This window comes from Panicum hallii, chromosome 3 (assembly GCF_002211085.1).
Source record: "Panicum hallii strain FIL2 chromosome 3, PHallii_v3.1, whole genome shotgun sequence".
NCBI classification, from domain to species: Eukaryota; Viridiplantae; Streptophyta; class Magnoliopsida; order Poales; family Poaceae; genus Panicum; species Panicum hallii.
The window spans coordinates 3,869,609-3,887,134 of NC_038044.1; the positions used below are offsets into that span (position 1 = coordinate 3,869,609).

General features: G+C 40.2%; 2 protein-coding genes across 13 annotated transcripts; one reads left to right on the plus strand and one right to left on the minus strand.

Annotated features, from left to right (window-relative positions):
- Window positions 1-889: 889 nt before the first annotated feature.
- On the plus strand, window positions 890-7,269 carry LOC112887927 (outer envelope pore protein 37, chloroplastic-like). Its single transcript, XM_025954221.1, has 6 exons — window positions 890-1,352; window positions 5,376-5,465; window positions 5,808-5,978; window positions 6,060-6,154; window positions 6,673-6,793; window positions 6,996-7,269. The coding sequence occupies exons 1-6, from the start codon at window positions 951-953 to the stop codon at window positions 7,125-7,127; spliced, it is 1,011 nt and encodes a 336-aa protein (XP_025810006.1). The 5' UTR covers window positions 890-950; the 3' UTR covers window positions 7,128-7,269.
- Window positions 7,270-7,399: 130 nt separating this feature from the next.
- On the minus strand, window positions 7,400-13,853 carry LOC112887926 (protein FAR1-RELATED SEQUENCE 5-like). Of its 12 annotated transcripts, none has more exons than XR_003227655.1 (6): window positions 12,303-12,552; window positions 9,983-12,143; window positions 9,444-9,639; window positions 9,214-9,349; window positions 7,751-7,784; window positions 7,400-7,685 (listed from the first exon to the last, which is right to left on the minus strand). XR_003227655.1 is itself a non-coding variant. In XM_025954220.1 (3 exons), exons 2-3 carry the CDS (start codon window positions 12,068-12,070, stop codon window positions 9,308-9,310), a joined length of 2,130 nt encoding a protein of 709 aa, XP_025810005.1. In that variant the 5' UTR covers window positions 12,071-12,143; window positions 12,303-13,853; the 3' UTR covers window positions 7,405-9,307. The 12 variants fall into 12 exon arrangements, 1 of the variants encoding a protein (XP_025810005.1); XR_003227654.1 differs by having other exon boundaries at window positions 7,766-7,912; XR_003227659.1 differs by lacking the exon at window positions 9,444-9,639 and having other exon boundaries at window positions 7,766-7,784; window positions 12,303-13,853.
- Between the last annotated feature and the right edge of the window lie 3,673 nt (window positions 13,854-17,526).

A 17,526-nucleotide genomic window follows, 5' to 3' on the forward strand; every position in this document is an offset into this window, starting at 1 on the left:
TTATTCCATCCCGCATAATGCAACACCAAAAGTTGATATTACATTACCCTTCCCAATTCATTTGGAAGGAATTTATAGAAAATCACCATCATTGTGCACATACAACCATAGTCTCCTATGAAGTCTAAGAGCACTTCAGATTATCATTCGAATAAATCATCTCCTCATCGGTAGATAGATTATAGCTAGGTGTCTAGAAGTCTTAAGTATTTGGTTCGAACTAGGCCAAGAGACTATTTTGGACGATTAAGATATTAAGCTTGCACATGTTAGAATAAAACTATGTGATTTAGTTGTGGGATCTATATCCAACATGCAAAATGAGCACAATTTAGGACCAGTTTGGTAGAGCTCCAACTGATCCTGATTCTCTGTGGGAGCTGATTCTCTAAGAGAAGTGATTCTGTGGTTGAAGGTGATTCTCTTTGATTCTCTAGCATAAACTCTTAAAATCAGGATGGAGAATCACTTCACAGAATCAGGAGAAGCTACTTTTATCAGCTCCCAGCCTCTTAGTTCATTTCAGAAAATCACTCCACAGAATCAGCAGAGAATCACTTCTCTCTGAAAAACTGTTTGGCAGAGCTCTTGCTGGATTCAGCAGAGAATCAGCTCCGAGAGCTCTGCCAAACTGGCCCTTAAGGCTTTGACTTTTGAAGACAAAAATTTTGAAATATAGCACTCTCATGTTCTAGCGAGCAACATTTTTTTTTGAGATTGTTCTAGCGAGCAACAAGACAAAGTTGAGAGTCGTTATCTTGTGAGATAAGGTGAAAAGTGCGTGAGAATTCACATCCACTCTAGAGAATTTATTGAAGAATTGCAATTTTTTAAAAAGAGATCCACAAAATTCTCTATCGCATCCTTGCCTGTAGCTCAAGCAACGGACACCAGGTGTCCTCTTCACTTCCTCCTCTCGCTACCCCACCTTACCCACCTCGCCGCATCGCATGGCGGCGCCGACACTCTTCCCTCCCCCACCCATGGACGAAGGCAGCAGCGGCCCGCCCGCCCCCGCCCCGGCGACCCTGGACCTGGCACCGCCCCCACAGGAACCGGAGCCCCCACTCCTGCGGCGGCGTCCGCCCGTCCGGGTGACCTCGGAGTTCGACAGCGAGCGGCGGCTCTTCTCCCACCGTTTCTCCTGCCGCGTCCTCGACGGCCTCGCCAAGCTCCGCCTCCGCGTAAGCCACGCCGCCGGGGGAGGAGGGATCGCCTGGGGCCCGCCCGATTTCGCGCTCCTAGCGCGGAACTTCTCCGTCGTCGTCGACCCCGCGTCCCGCGGCGCCGTGCTGCGGGGCACCGCCGACCTCGCCGGCTCGCTGCGCCTGCGCGCCTCGCATAACACCAAGGTGCGGCCTCTGATTGATTTCGCGCTTTTTTCACCGCGAATTTTGTTGCTGCCTCTGGTATTAGGCTAGTAGCTGTGTCGGAGGGACTCGGGATTAATTGGGAATGGTATGATACGCGATAAAGTTAATAATGACTAGTTGCTTTCCAGCATTTGGAAACGAAAGGGAACTGATAGGATTTTGTAGTTCTGAAATGTGAAAACGAAACACAAATGTTTCTGGAAATGAAATGAGACAGAAATATGCATCACTGACGAATTTGTCCAGAGTTCACTTTATCAGGAATGAATGAAACAGGATACTAGAGTTAGGTGCTAGTACGAGTTGTGTTTGTACAAATGTGCACTTTAAAGTGTCTGGTAATTACTCTAGGAATACCAGAAAGTGCTAAGGCTAGACATTCTTGCTTTGTTTGGGGACAAAGAACAAAAGGACATCCCAGGCATGCTTGTGTTCTCTGGTGTATGGGTCTGCTTTGTGACATGAGACATCATGTCTTCCTCTAGAAGTATGTTTCTATGAAGTTGGGTTCAGTTCTAGTGCATAATGGTCGGACCTTTTGCATCTGTGGTGTGTCACTCAGGGTTCTCTTAACTGGTGGTATGGCTGCATAAAATTGTATGTTGAGAACTGTTTTCTTGATGACCCCGCATCATGTAGGATAGGGCACTGTCAACAAAGTTTCTGTTGGATCATACGTTCAATTGAGAGTATTAGTATATATTGTTGAAAGTATACTAGCTCATGTTGAAATAGTTAAGCTTGTACATATCAATGAGCATGTCCTACTCAAACTAGGTTAAATGGATTGGAGAGCTCCTACTCTAATTTTAAGAAATTTAGCGGAAATAGTTCATGTAAGCTTCGATATATGATCTAAGTATTGTGTTTTTCAAATATTCATGTGATGCTAAACAAGTCGAGTTACTCATTAAAGAACTGACTCAGGCATATAGGAACAAGTAAGCACTTGGTAGTGATTAAGAATTGAATATTACATACTAATTGAATATTACATACTATCTCACATAATATAGGTGGCAGTAAGATCTTTGATTCATGTAAACATGGAGTTTCCTTGAGGAAGCAGTGTTAGAATATTGTAGTCTATGTCGGATATATTGCTATTCTAACAAGTAGGATCTTTGATTAATGTGAACAATGTGATTTTCTTAAGACTGGTACATATACCTAACATGTCTTAAAAATCTGTTAGTATTTTTTTTATTGTCCAAAATAACTGTGAATATGATGCAAGACCACTACAAATCATTGTGTCATCACTCATCACTCCCTTAACAAATATGAATACAAGCTCATTAGGGCATAGTGCAGCTTAGCACTACGAAATGCCTGTTGTCAATTCTAAGTGCATATTCATGTGTTATGCCTATTTTCTTATATTTGTGGCGGTAGAAGTTTCTTTTGATGCATTATGCCTATTTTCTGCTCAAAATTGTTCTTTTCATGATTGGAACTCTGAAGTTGGAAGTGATTTCTGTTGTTTATATGTGGTTCTACAGCAGTACTGTGTGACTTTCTGAAACTGGCTTGTGTTTCAGAATTGCCAGAGTGGAGAACAATCATATATTCATGTCGGCTGTTCAGCACACTGTTTATCTGTGTCTTGCAACTATGAATATGACAAATCTATTGTTTCTTGCATTCGCTTGGATAGGTGCTTTCAATTCAAGTATGAAAGTAGAAAGGTGTGTTCTGTTCAATTGAAATGTTTTGATAACTACGTCATGTTTCATGTGATGAATCTTCAAGGAGTATTCTCTTTGAGTTTGTCCATGTATTATATGTGTTGAGAATTTTTCCTTCACCTCGATTCCATGTGCTTTTCTTCCTCATGTATCTTTTATCAAAACTAAAATTGAACCATGGCAAAAAAATGTGTAATGAAAGCAGGCTTTTCATCTGTACTAAGGATAGATTAATATCTATCAGACTCGCACTGTGGAGTTAACTTCGATCAAGTGAAACTTCATACCATGCCTATTTATGAGTTGTGAAGAGATGGCATTTTGGTTGTTACTGAGCAATGAATTTTAAATGAAGCTCATGTTGTAATTTCTAAATCTTTAAAATATTCAGTTGAAAGTTTTTTTTTTGGACTGAGGTTGAGTGAATGGGAAAAGCACCTCATTCTTTTTGAAAGGACTACCACATGCATTCGAATGATTCTGATTTTCTTATGCCAAAACATGTTTTCCTCCTTTTCTATTTGGATGTTTCTTTGATGTGCTCTGAAATTTTTTTTCTGGAACACGCAGGAGAGCTGCGTATCAATATATTAAGAAGAGAAGGGTGTAAAGAAACCCAAAGTTACATCACAGGTTTTTGTTTTGGGCGAAACCTGTACAAAAAACCCCTATACTATCAGAATTAGGAACCTATTTTCTCAAGCGCCAAGACCTAAACTAGACCAAGGACCCAACTGTTCCTGTGAGGGCACTAGGGAGAGGGGATAAGAAATTCCTCGAGCCCCGGCTAAGTTCCATAAACGCGTCTCCTCTCTGATCATGCTTTAGACTGCAATCAAGTCAGGTGGAGCGCCATCAAACACACAACGATTGCGATGGTTCCAAACTGACCATGCACCTAGAATGATGATAGAGTTTAGCCCTTTTTCTGACCTTTCCTGATACTCTCTTACTTGCCTTTTCCCACCAATCATCAAAGGAAGTTTCATCAGGTTGTGGGGCTAGGATCTGCAAGCCCACACTTTGTAACAGCCTGAACCAGACTTGCCGGGTGAAGGCACAAGAAACGAGCAGGTGATCGATTGTTTCATCCATTTGATCACAAAGAGAGCTTCGTTCAGGATGTGGGAGACCCTTTCTGGCAAGTCGGTCAGCTGTCCAACACCTGTTGTGTGCAGCTTGCTCTGAAATGCAGAATGACTTGACAGTTTGTGTAATTTAAAGAGTTCCATTTAACTTCTTCGATGAATGTATTGTTCATTTGTCTTGATATACAATAGGTTTATGTTCAGATGGCAACTTGCAAAGCTATTCTTTTTTGTTCTCCTATTATGCTGAAGAATAGTTGCTAATAATCAGTATATCTAAAAATAATTTGTTCAAAGTGGTTATTTGAAAACCACACCAATTACTGTACTTTTGTCATCCATGTCCAGTTCCTGGGACATTTTAGTAATAGACTAATAGTACATCAAGGCAGTGGGGCCTCATGATCTGTAGCAGTGGAACTTTTGTCTTTCTTATCAAGTCAGTTGCTTTAAAGGAAAGTGGAATTGGTTTCCAGGATTTTTTTGAGTAGTTCCTCTGTAGTGTTGTGTATGTGGTTTAGACCAGCCCAGTCAACTATTTCTCCTTTCCTGGCCTTTAAAAAAAGTTCTCTCTACTTTCCCTTGCTGTCTCTTATTCATGTTGTCACAATCCACCATCAACCCCCCCCCCCCCCCCGCGCGGGCGCGCGCGCGCGCACGACAACAGCTAAGTAGTCGCGATTGAGTGACTAATCGCTCTTTAATGGTCATTAATACCATGATTAACGAGAGGAGAGTGCATTAATGTTTGATTTGATCTTCTTTGATAAACCATCAGCTGATGAAGTTTAATGGATGATAAAGATACTTTTGAATCTGCCAGCAAAACTTTTGTGTGTTTTCTCCACTTTTCTTCGATGCTTCTCATTCTTCAAGGTTGGACAAATATTAGTGAATACCATCATGCAAGTGATACAGAATGCATTCTATACTTTGTTTGGTTTTCTATTTCAATCTGCCAATAAAAAATTCTGCCAGCTAAAATGCTATAAGACTACATATTTACCACTACAGTGGTAAATATGATGCTGAATCTTACATGCTATTCATTGCGTTCTCTTGGAAAATGAAATTTCACATCTTGGTAAACATGTCACAACTCACAAAGCATTTGCATTGTTGTATCTCTTTTTTTTTTTTTGGTTTTGTCTAAAGGTATTAGAAACTGTACTACATTTACACTACTGCATAATATAGGTTACCACATTTTTTTTCTTAATTCTCAGGAGAAACAAGGAGAAGTGTCAGTTACTGCAAATTTGGGAGATTCACCATGCAAGATTGAATTGTCATCTCTGGTTCCTCCTAATGGACTGGTCAGTGTTTCACAAATTGGAGAAATAAAAGAGATCTATACAAATGTTAATCCTGAAATTTGCCTATAGTTGAAGCCATTATTCTTTGAAAATTATGCAAACAGCTATGAAAATTTTCCCATTGATGACTCTATCAACAAATATAAAAAGCTATACAGTTGTGTAATCCTGAAGATGGCCTATGAATGGTGAAATTATGCTTTTGAAATTATTTGGACAACTATGAATTTTTGTAAATAATGATCATGTAAACGCCATAACCTTCGCTGAGCCTAAGTTCATTGGTAACATGCATGAGTTGATCACACTAAAGAAAATAAATTATACATGTCTTTCCTGTAGCCAAAAGCAACTTTCTTCTTTCCAAAAGGTGAAGTTTCAATAAAAGAGAAGATATTGGATGAGGGTGACAGAATTTTGTCAGTAAATGGCCTAGTGAAGTCACATGTTTTGAATGGAGTTTGCACAGCTGTGTACAATGATAATGCAGTGAACATTAAATACCGCTACAAGGTAAGGCTTGTCTCTGCTTGTTTTGTTTCACTTATATTTACTACATGCAACTCACAATGGTTCATTGATCATATTTTATAGGATGATGAGATATCATTTATCCCCAGCATCTCTTTACCATCCAATTCCCTATCATTCGCATTCAAGCGCCAACTAACGCCATCGGACAAGTTGAGGTAAATACAATGACATAAATTTTTGACACATAATGTGTTATGGATGTGGACCAGGAGCACACCATCAAGATAGGATTAGTTAGTTTGTTCAAGTTTGTTAGCCCTTAGGATTTGTTAGTTAATTGGATAAGATTTGTTAGTGAGTTTGTTAGACGCCTTGTCTATTAAAGGCTGCTGTGAGTCCTAGGTTAGGCAGGCAAGAATTGAGCATAGATCTCCTCGGTGGAGGGGACAATCAAGCTCAAGTTGCCCTCTGTACTTTCTTCGTTTGCATCTATTAAAGATTCATCCCTGGCCATATCATAATGTCTTGAAATTCAAACATTTATGTGGTTGCATAAACATCTCTAAAAGCGGCTGAGAGATTGAGAAATGATGGAGGCACCATATAATTATGTCTCAGATGCATGAGACTGTTGCACAGTATTTGGGCCTGGGACATTAGAATGCATGCAAGGCTTGAGGATGCTGTTTATAAGTGACCCCATTGAACATAGGAAACTTCTTGTTGTTTCCAGTTATTGGTACAATTTCGACACAAACTACTGGGGTGCCACCTACAAGCACAAGGAAAATAAGCATCTCAAGTGGAAAGCTGGTTACGAGTCAGACAACAGGCTTGGATATGCATCTCTTTGGGTAAGGCATTCGTCCACATTTTAATGAGCCACACACGAATGAGTGGACAGTTTTTCTTTTTCTGTTTTCAAGGTGTGAACACCTTTTGTCCCTTTTCTAGCATTTCTTGGCTAAGAGAATTTCTCAATTATGAATCAAATGACATTTTTTTTACCTTTCTACTGAAATATTGGAATCAACTAATATAAACTATGGCATGTAGGTTGGAGATGCTGGCGGCAGTACAAAGGAGGTGCCTTTGAAGGCCAAAGTTCATTTCACACTTAAAGTTCCTCAGGACAACGTACAGAATTCTGTTGTATTGGTTCACGTGAAGAAAAGATGGGATTTTTAGGTTCTACCCATGTAAGCATGTGCGCACAGATAAAACAGAGAACCAACAGGGAACTGGAATGCATGTAAATTTGTTCTGTCCAGCTAATTTGTTACATGCAGATGCCATGAATAAATTATGTGATGTTTTTTCCAGTCACATTCGCATTGGTGGCCAACAGGGAATATTTTGATCAGCTATTCACAGAAGCATAATGTCATGAAGATGAATTTGATGGTTTATCAGGGTTCTACTGATACATTGCCTGTAACCACACTAGATGTCCCTTTGAGTTATCAAAGACCGAACAAGAAATCTCCAAATTTCAATTATCGATAAGATAACAGTGATACATTTTGCCCTGGCATACTTCGTTGCAGATGTTCTGGGCTGCTTCTACATTTATCATCACAGGTCCTTGCCTCCACCAGAACTCAGTTTCCAATGGCATCTAAGGCTAGGCTCGTGTCCATTGAAGTTGGACAGGGTGTGGTTTGACGCCACCTGGCACATCTCTGTTGGGGTCAAGTAGCATTCCCGCTTTCTGGGCAGTCCTGGAGCCAACAATATGCGTCGACCCTGAGGAAGAAAGTTGAGACTCTTCAGAGGCTTTTCTGTTATCGAATTCATCAGATCCTAGTTACCTGCAATGTTCAAACCTCGTGTTGCCTCGTCATCCTGGGAGGCATCACAATATACTCAGCAGGATTCAATGGACAAAGCTCCAACATAGATAAAATATAATTGTATTGCAATTTTTTTTTAGCAATCTCTCATCAGGAAAACATATCTCCAGCAGCTCCGACCTAATTAAAAAACGGTTTGGCAACATGATTAGAGCATACTAAAGATATTAAAAGTTCTCCTCAACAAGAACAGTGCCACTTTTTTTTCTCTTCAATGCCACTTTGACAGAGTAGCATAGAAAGCAAGAACTTCCCTGCCTCTAAGATGTGCCTATGAAGACTATCTTTCGTAAACACTGAATTAACGAAAACAAATAGCATCTCTTTGAGAAATATCCTGCCCCTTTTCCCAAAGAAAATATATTAGTTTTTGGTTTCATCTTTGCAACTTTTGACCAAAGATTAGTCAAGTTAGTTGTGTTTCTTGTACAAAGATTAGTCAACAGGTTCTCATTTCAGGGACTTCTAAGATGGTGTTAATTCTGTAGCAATTGACAATATATTGCAAGAGAAATTAAATGTCAAAAATCTACTTTTGAAGACTTCTCTACAAAAAATACACCCTACATTAATGGAAAGAGATAGAATAGGATAAGTGGGTCATTTTGCATTTATCAAAGGAAAAAATCTATCCAAGGTCTCTCATTTTCTCTAGCAGCTGCTGCAAAACCAGATAGCTCCAACTGTCAAAATTACGCAAACCACGCCCTAAGGTCACTATAGATAAAATGCATGCTTAGATTGCTGCTTTGCCTGAAGCCTAAGCACCACCCTCCTTGAAGGGTGAGCAACTGTGCTAGGTGTTTGAGTCCTAAATGGACCACTTACCACTTGTGCCACCACATACATGCTGCTTGAATGCTCGGTTTTTTCATTCTCCATGTGGCATTCATGTTGCCCACAAAAGCTAGCTCCTGTTGTTGGTACTGCTTGATACTCAGTACATAAACGTAAATGAAGTTTTCACATGTCGGAGGTATATTAGCGAGTCACATTGTACTAAACAAATCTAGGGCAACATTTTACTTTTATATGTTTGTGCAAATAGACAGTTTGATAATCATTATTAACTGTTTGTTCTGAGCTTATTATTCTTTTGCATGTGTATTGTGCATATACCATTCACGTGTTGCTCTGGTCTGTTGGGGTAGGGGAGGAATAAAGTGTTACTGACATGTGGGTGCAAGTTGATGGTATTGTTATTAACATGGTTGAAAAAACGCCAATAATACCGGCCTTGTTATGTAATTCTACACTGGTTTCGACATTTTGGGGGATATGTGAGGAATAAGGTTGCACATGAGTGATTGCCAGAAGGAAACTAAACCATAGGAAGAGTTTAAGGGACCACAACGGATGTACTTTTTATGAAAAGTAATCTAAAACCTGAGTAGCAAATAATTCGATGTTCACACACTCACCTTCAGCAGTTTCAGACATACAGGCAGCACCATACAGCATACTGAGTATGGACGCAACAAAGACTTCATTACATTCAGAAATGATCTGGCATCTTCAAACAAAATTGTCCTTGTTTCCTACAGTCAGGTGGACATCCTGAAAATTGGGGCATTATCATTGCTCAGGGGAAACTTATCATGGTAAAGTAATGTTGCACAGTGCTAATACCCTAATAATAAATTCTATTTACCTATGTCATCGAAATCCATTTCATGTTGAAAAGTCCACATGCTGTTTTCCACTAGCCAATTCAAAATAGAAATTACATGCCAATCATGACAGATGATAATGCTGGTAAATTGCATTTTCATCTCCAAAGATATGAAAGAAAAATATCAGACCGGAGACCAAGAGGAATCAAGAAACTGGCCTAGTAGATTAGTCACCTGAAAAGGCAAACATAAATGTATCGTTCTTTGTGTAGATTTTGATAAAAAAAAATTGATATATGTAAATCAGAAAGGTCTATCATTTAGTTAGCACTTGGACTGAAAAAGAAGGAGAAATATATAGTAAGTTTCAGTGGGACGTTCTTCTCATCCGAGCAGGTTCAAAACACAATGCAACTTCTGTTTACATACTTTTCAATTGGAAAGTACACAACCAGTAAAAGATATCATTTTCAGCAATTAAGGAAAATCAGTACCGTCTACAGAACTTGCACCAATAGCACAGAATAATGTTGAGAAGAATTGTCCTGATGAATTTATAGTATAATATTAAGGGTACCTTCCGTCCAGAATCTGGCATAGACTGATCATTCATTGCATCATCTATTGTGACGTCCTCATTGATGTTAATGGCATCCCTTTGGGAACCCCGACCAGGATTTCTTTCATAAGCAATAATCTCTTGATATGCCTTCTGTAAGATATCTTTTGCTGCTTTGTAGACTGCCTCTGATCCAGCTCCCTTCTCAGCACATCTAATGGCATCAACACATAGGACATTGTAACGGCTAGTAATGGACTGAGAAGGATCCTCATCATGATAATTGTTGTTTTCTTCTAACAAAGCATCATCATCTCTGGCTTTCCTTGTCCATCTTCTCAAAAAGTAATCAGGAGGAAGTGTGCGCGGATCGACTATTATGTATACTCCAAGAATATGACGGCACAAAATACCTGAGAATTCAAAATATTTGCAACTACATTTTGCCATCTTATTCGAAGCATTATAAGTCACATAGAATGTTTCGGATGGATCTTCATCTTTCGTGATGCTGTATTTGCTTATACAACCATCACCAGTTTTCTGAATAATAAAACCCAGAGACTCTGTGAATTCCTCCTGAAATTTACTGAAGACTGCTTTGGTATAGGTGCTTGCTGCCTGTTTCTCTATTAGGGATGCAGTTTTTGTAGTTGCCTTGTTTAAGTAGGTGTCCATATCAGCTTTTGCTTCATCCTCATATTGGCTTGCCATGCTCAAATTGAACTGATTAAGAAAAACTTCCAGTGTTGTTTTTGCATTAAAATATTTCTTATAGAAATCATTCATGGTTTCCAATTTCCATGTGGGCGCAATTTCTCCAAAGAATGTATCCATCAAGTACAAAGGAACCCACTTTTGGCGGATGTTGTATATTGCTTGAAGCCATGAATTCTTTCTCAAGTCATATTTATCAATGATTGACGTCCATTTTGTTTCAAATGTGGCAATAGTTTCAGACTCAAGAACACAGCTTTCAAGCTCATCTCTTAGGGTTGGATGCTCTGTGTATACATGGGTCAGCTTTTGTCTGGTCCTACTCAAAATATTCCACTTACAGAAACGGTGACAGGAATTTGGAAAAACCTTCCCAATTGCAGCCTTCATGGCCCTGTTTTGGTCAGTGACTAATGAGCATGGCACCTTTCCTCCCATTGCTGATAGCCATGTTTCAAATAGCCAAACAAACGAGAACTCAGTCTCTTCCATAAGCAATGCACATCCAAAAATAACAGGCTGCAGATGATGGTTGACTCCTGAGAAAGTAACAAAAGGCATCATGTACTTGTTCTTTTTGTACGACGTGTCGAATGTAACAGCATCCCCAAAATGCCGATAAGCTGCTTTGGCCCTAGCATCAGCCCAGAAAACATTCACCACGCAGCCATTCTTGTCAACCTGTATGGCATGGGAGAAAGCAGGGTCACTGGCTTGTGTCTTCTTGAGATAATCAATAAGGCCCTGAGCATCTCCTCCTTCCCCAAGAACATTCTGCCTAAGAAATGCCATCTCGTCAGGCCCCACCATAGTGACCTTATCAGATCCACCTAGCAAACCTCTAGCACGAAGACACCCAACGTTGGTACTGCAAGTGCCCAGGTCATGATTGTGTGCCTTCTCAAGCTTGGAGACAACCCAATGGTCTGACTCCCTAACCACCTCCATCATAGCATTGCAACCTTCCCGCATTGACATCCTCTCACGCTTCCTTGTAGCCTCATCTGGTGAGGTCTGTTTCTTCTTGTACACCCCTTCCCTGGAGCAAACGAACCTCTTCATGACAACTACCTCCTCTGTGCCCTTGGAGCGCCGAGACCTGCCAACACGGAAGGGGAAACCGAGCCGCCTGGCATACTCATTGTAGAACGCCTTTGCAGCTTCGTCAGACTCGAATGTCATACCGAGCACAGGCTCCTTGGGGTCCTCAGCTGAAGCAAAATCTCTCATGGCATCCGGCTCCGTTCCGCCTCCAACCGCCCCTTCCACAACAGGAGCACCGAAAATGAGACCATCGCTCGGGCCAGCCCGAGCGTTGGTGTCCAGAGACATGAGACAATCGACATAATCGACAATCAGCTCATCGCCTTCGGTCCGTTCTCCCTCCATCGTATCAAGAACTCACCATCCAGCACAAGCACCCATCGCCACAGTTCATCGCTGCTGTAACCAGGGGCGGACCCTGTGCAGGAAATGGATGATTTTTGCACAAACTCGAAATTAGTAGGTACTATCGTAGATATACTGTAATTGGGTCAGATCCGGATAGAAATTGCTTGCATTAGAGTCTGGAGTGCTCGGTTTCACAAATTAGGGAGGGAGGTAAAAGGAGCGGGCATACCTGGTGGGATTCTTCGCCTCCGACGAAGACCTGCGAACGGCGCCACCGCTCGCCCAGTCGTCGCAGCCCGAGAGAGAGAGAGAGAGACAGAGAGAGAGAGAGGGCGGGAGAGGGAGAGGGGTGAAAGGGGAGAAAGAAGCAAGAGGGGCCGCCTATCGGGTATATCTAGCCTACCTTCCGACTCCTCGTCTCCTCCCAAATCTTACTATATAATTATAATAATAATGATGATGATGATGATGATGATGATAATAATAATAATAATAATATCATCATCAACAAAACAACAGCATGATCATGTTCTTCAAAAGAACAGCTCCATGACATGTGAAAAAACTTAAAGCATTTGAGCTCACTGCCAAAGAAAGATGATCAGCATGTAGCCATGTGGTCTCTGTTTATTTGATTTGGTACGAGTAAAATCAGCTAGTAAGTATTAAGAAAAAAGAGTCCAATTACTACCTTAAATGTGACAAAAAATTTGAATAACTCTCTAAACTACTTTTGTCCAAGTTACTTCAACCACTATATCACTCGTCCAATTTATTTACCCGTAAAAAGATTTGTTTTTTTTCTCTATGTACATGTGAAGCTTCCAGTTTAAATTTTACGAGATGGTGGTGGACATGTTAAAAGATATATTACAAAATTTTCTCATCATTATTTCAAACAATTGTTTCAAGGATTAATTTATAAATATGTCATATCCTATTTGTATATCCTAAGGATTAGTTTATTATTAGATGTCTTGGCCTATCAAGCAATGATTGTGCCTCTAAAGAACCTCAAATTCTCCAACACCCCAGAGTACGTCAAAGTGCCCCACTTTCATCACAAACGACCATTCATCTCGTATGTCTCGAGGAGGATCCCATCGGCAAAACTCAGCGCACCCAAGAAATGTAGCGAGATTTATCTACTTTAACTTGGACAACTTGACTAATACTTACATATTTCGACAAATAAATTTATATTCTGCCACCGTACTGCTACTAGAAGGTTAATGCAACTATGGAGTAAGTGTTCCTGAGAACAAGCAAAAGGCCCTGTGGTGATTCATTATTAAAGATCTAGGACTGCCGTGCCCATCTTAAGTAAATGCACAACTCGCAATCAATTTTAGCATGACGAATTAGAAGAAAAGAACAATAACTAAACCACCACTTATCAAACAGCAAAAAGAAAGGGAATCGACCCATACCACTAATTAACGTACCCTTTTACTTGCCTTTCTTATCTTCAATTGCTCAAAACCGTGCTTCTTAAGACTTGACGGTCTTGAATATGATTCCGGCTCTAACTTGTACCAACAAATACACAATGTAACTTTTGGCATGCAAAAAGGGGGTCAAGGCGAGGATTAGAAAGAGGGCTAGCCTAGCATGGTGGAAGAGAATCACTCGCTTAGCCAAGAATGACCGCCATCATCCACATTTCATCCATCATGAGGACTCCCTGATGATGGACCAAATAGTAGAGAGAGGCAAGCCATTCTTGGCTAAGAGAGATAGGCTCTGCACCGCCATGTAAGGCATCCCTCCTTATCATCACTAGTTTACCCATGCTGCCCCTAGCTTGTCTAGTTTGACATTCAGGCAAGTCAGCACCAAGTATTTATAATGTGGGCAAGAGGAGCTAGGGATCCGATCAGATAGTGTGCTGGGCTGCCCTGTTGCAATTTGCATCGTATAGCACTGACCTTTATTTCCCTCTGTATGGAATATATTCTATGCCAAGCAGTCTTTTCAAGGAAATCCTTGCACAGCCAAATCAGTTCTGAATGGATAAGTACGCATGTAGGAGGTTTGCAATATGTCAATTACACTAGCCACATGATTACAAAATGTTTTTACCAATATTTTTTCAGAAATGCTTGGACTTTTAGATGATCTTTTGAGATAATGATACATATTGCATATTTTTGTGTGACCATTATCCAGCCTTATACGCCCGATCACTTACAAGCGAGTTCTCTGGACCTCTTAGAGGCTAATGACAAAAGGTTCTTCCAATCGGAATAAAAATTAGGTATCATCACCAGGACTGCGACCGAGCCATTTAATTGTTAGGCTTATTTTCTCGAGTTGTTGATGTTGTCTTAGAATGCTATTCATTCCTTAATTGCTAAAGCTAGAAGTTGTGGGTTTATTTCCAGAAAAAAGGAAGGTAAACATGAGATGGTATTGGACTATTACTTATTCGAGTTCAATGTTTTACATTTGATCATTAATTTTTTGGAACAAAATTCAACCTCGTATTTTTTTTCGGTTCCTTAATATTTTTACTGCTAATTATGATATTATTGTGTGATTCTCAATGCAAGGGTAGTATAGGAACCTAAAGGTGTTGAATTTGAGAAGAAAATTCAGAGTAAATGTGCAAGAAGTGTTAATTATTAGGAAATTTCATGGGAAGACCAGGAGGTTATGCACAAGCAATCTCTGAAATGAATGTTTGCCACATCATAGCATCTTGATAGAAGGCACACACACCTAATTTCTCCTTTTGAAAATAAAATTGGCCCCTGAAAGATTTGCATATATACCCCATTTCCCTTTTTGTTTGTTCCTTCAGAGGACATCATTTTCAACTGGGAGAAATGCTACAAATAACCACGGAATTGCCAAAGGAAGGAGCTATGAACTCGAGGCAGATATGTTTGACGTTAAGATCCCTGCCTAGGCGAGTAGGCGTGGTGGCCTCCTGCAACTGGTTGATGTGAACTTGAGATACCAGAATGAAAAGAGTCAAAGTATCAAAGATTCTATTCTGAATGATATCACACCAATCCATAGCAGAATGTCAATAATATATTGGCGGCAAACTTGTCAAAGCAAGAATCCAATATTGGGTTTCTTCTAGTGGAAGAATAAGTTCCATCAAAAGGACCTGTAAATAACCTTCCCAGCTTCCACCGGCAGCATCTTGATTCGGAACACTGTACTGATATAGTCAACAGGCCTGCATGTCAAACTATGATGCATATGGTTCACTGCACGTCAACTTGACCTTTCGACCTTCATCTTTGATTCTCATATTTTGTAGTTCCTGAAGCAATAAGATTTATGTTTTTCACCAGTTGAGGAGCTTACTTCCTTTTTATCCTGCGAGTATGAATTTCAAGCAGAACAAAAGTCATCATGGATTAGGTGTAGGTGTACTACAAGGTTGAAAAATGGAAACACAAGCTTTACCATAAACATGGAAAAAGGGTAATTTAAATGGACCTTAATAATGTGAAAAGGAAGTTCAATTATGATGGAGCAAAAGGTGAGGACTGACTGAAAGATATTCTGTTAGCCTCTTGAGAGAACTGAAGAGCTACTGCCTTTAGCCCTCTATAATGTGCTCTTCAGAAAAAAAGATATTGAGGCATGGAGAATATGTTGCTTTTAATAAAATGGAATACTTTTTTCTTAAAGTACCTTGTAATATGGTAAATAGTAACCTTCTTTACAACTCTGGTACTGGCGTAAACAAAGCTTAAATTAACTCCACCAGTATGTTCTTCATCAACCACAATCTTTACTTCACTAGCAGTTGCCCTTCGATGTTAGAGAAGGACAAATTATGCCACCCACATAAAAATTCCCATATATTTGAATTCTCTTTCCAATCTTCATTCTCAAAGGTTACTCATGGTGGTTAAAACTTTAAAAATGAAAAGAAAACTGCTATGGATATATCAAGCTGCGTGCAGAACAACAAAATATCAAGACTCCGATTGCAACAGCTTGAAAGGCGAGTAGGCGACTAATTGAACTTCCAGTTAGAACCAAGAGAGAACTTTCAGCTTCAAATTCATTGTCTGATTTGTGACCAAGCTTGCTGTCATGTTGCCCATGGACAACATTTTGGGATTTAAATGAAACTTCTGGTCCCAGTAATGAGATCATAATGCATCACGCGTCATAAAAGAATGGTACAGTTTTTACCAAGAAAATATAGACACCTGAATATGGAGGCAAACATGAATAGAGAAAACAGATACGGAGCACAGTCAGATATACATCTGAGAACATGAAACCTACTCAAAATACTCGAATCACAAGAACTGAAACGACAAACTCATTCTTCTGATCAAATAGTTCGATAAATGATTCACCCTATATACCAGCACATTATTCTAGTTAGTCTTGCAACGAGGTATACAGTACCAGGCCGAAATTAATGAAATATACTTTGGTCCCAGCAAATCATCAAGGATGCCGATATGTTAATGGCCCATTTAGCGGGGCCAAATCCTAGCCCAATCCACAAATGAATCCTCCTAAGTCTGCTTTAATGGGCTTAACGATGCTGAAACCTAATGCTGGGCTCTTGAGGGGCTTTAACGATCAGACACGGTCTATTATGGAGACCTTTGAGAAGATTATCTATCAAGTAGGAGTATTAGGCTAATATTATCATGGATTTCAATCAGTTTTCTTACCAATAGCAGAGTGACATCTACACCTTTTCCCATAGAAAAATCGACTCAATCACCTTTTGGCTAGGAACTAACAAGTTAAACTTTGATTGCAATGTACTTCACTCTGTTATAAGACATCTCAAACACTTAAAAGGACTAAATTTCCTACTGAATGTTTGAGGGAAAAAAAAAGACTGAACTTCTTTGTTCCGGGTAATAGCTTAAGAAGTAGAGGATATATAATCCAGTTATCACAGGTGATAATGGAAAATAGTTTATGCCTAGAACATGAAAAATGCACAGAAGGGCCACTAGCTATTGCTTACTACTGGCGTACTGTGTGCTCGATCTCTGTGCTCGTACAGCCAAGAGAGGTACTGTGCACCTGTCACAGACTCACAGTACGGCTGCCTCAGCGATTCCCTACAGATCAGTGACCAGGTGTGAGGACACCATACCTGCAACCCACTGCTGCTAGTACTGTTTCCTGCCAACTCATTCTTTTTTCACACGAATAAGAGAAACAAAGCTGCCTACCACGCATACAGCGACATCGTGAAAGAGAAAGATCGAGCAGAGCAGAAAGCAACATTTTTGAAAGGAAAAACAGAGAGCAGAGAGGAGTGGGAAGAGCAAGCTAAGCAATGGCGATTCCCTACAGATCAGTGAGACCGACGCCAGCGCTGGAGCAACGGAAGGAGCATGTCAGATTTTTTGAAATGGGCCTCCGAGGCGACGGCCCAGCAGGCGGAGCAACGCGTGGAGAAAAATACTAGTTCAGCGCGGGCGGTTGGGCGTCCATATCCAGTCGAA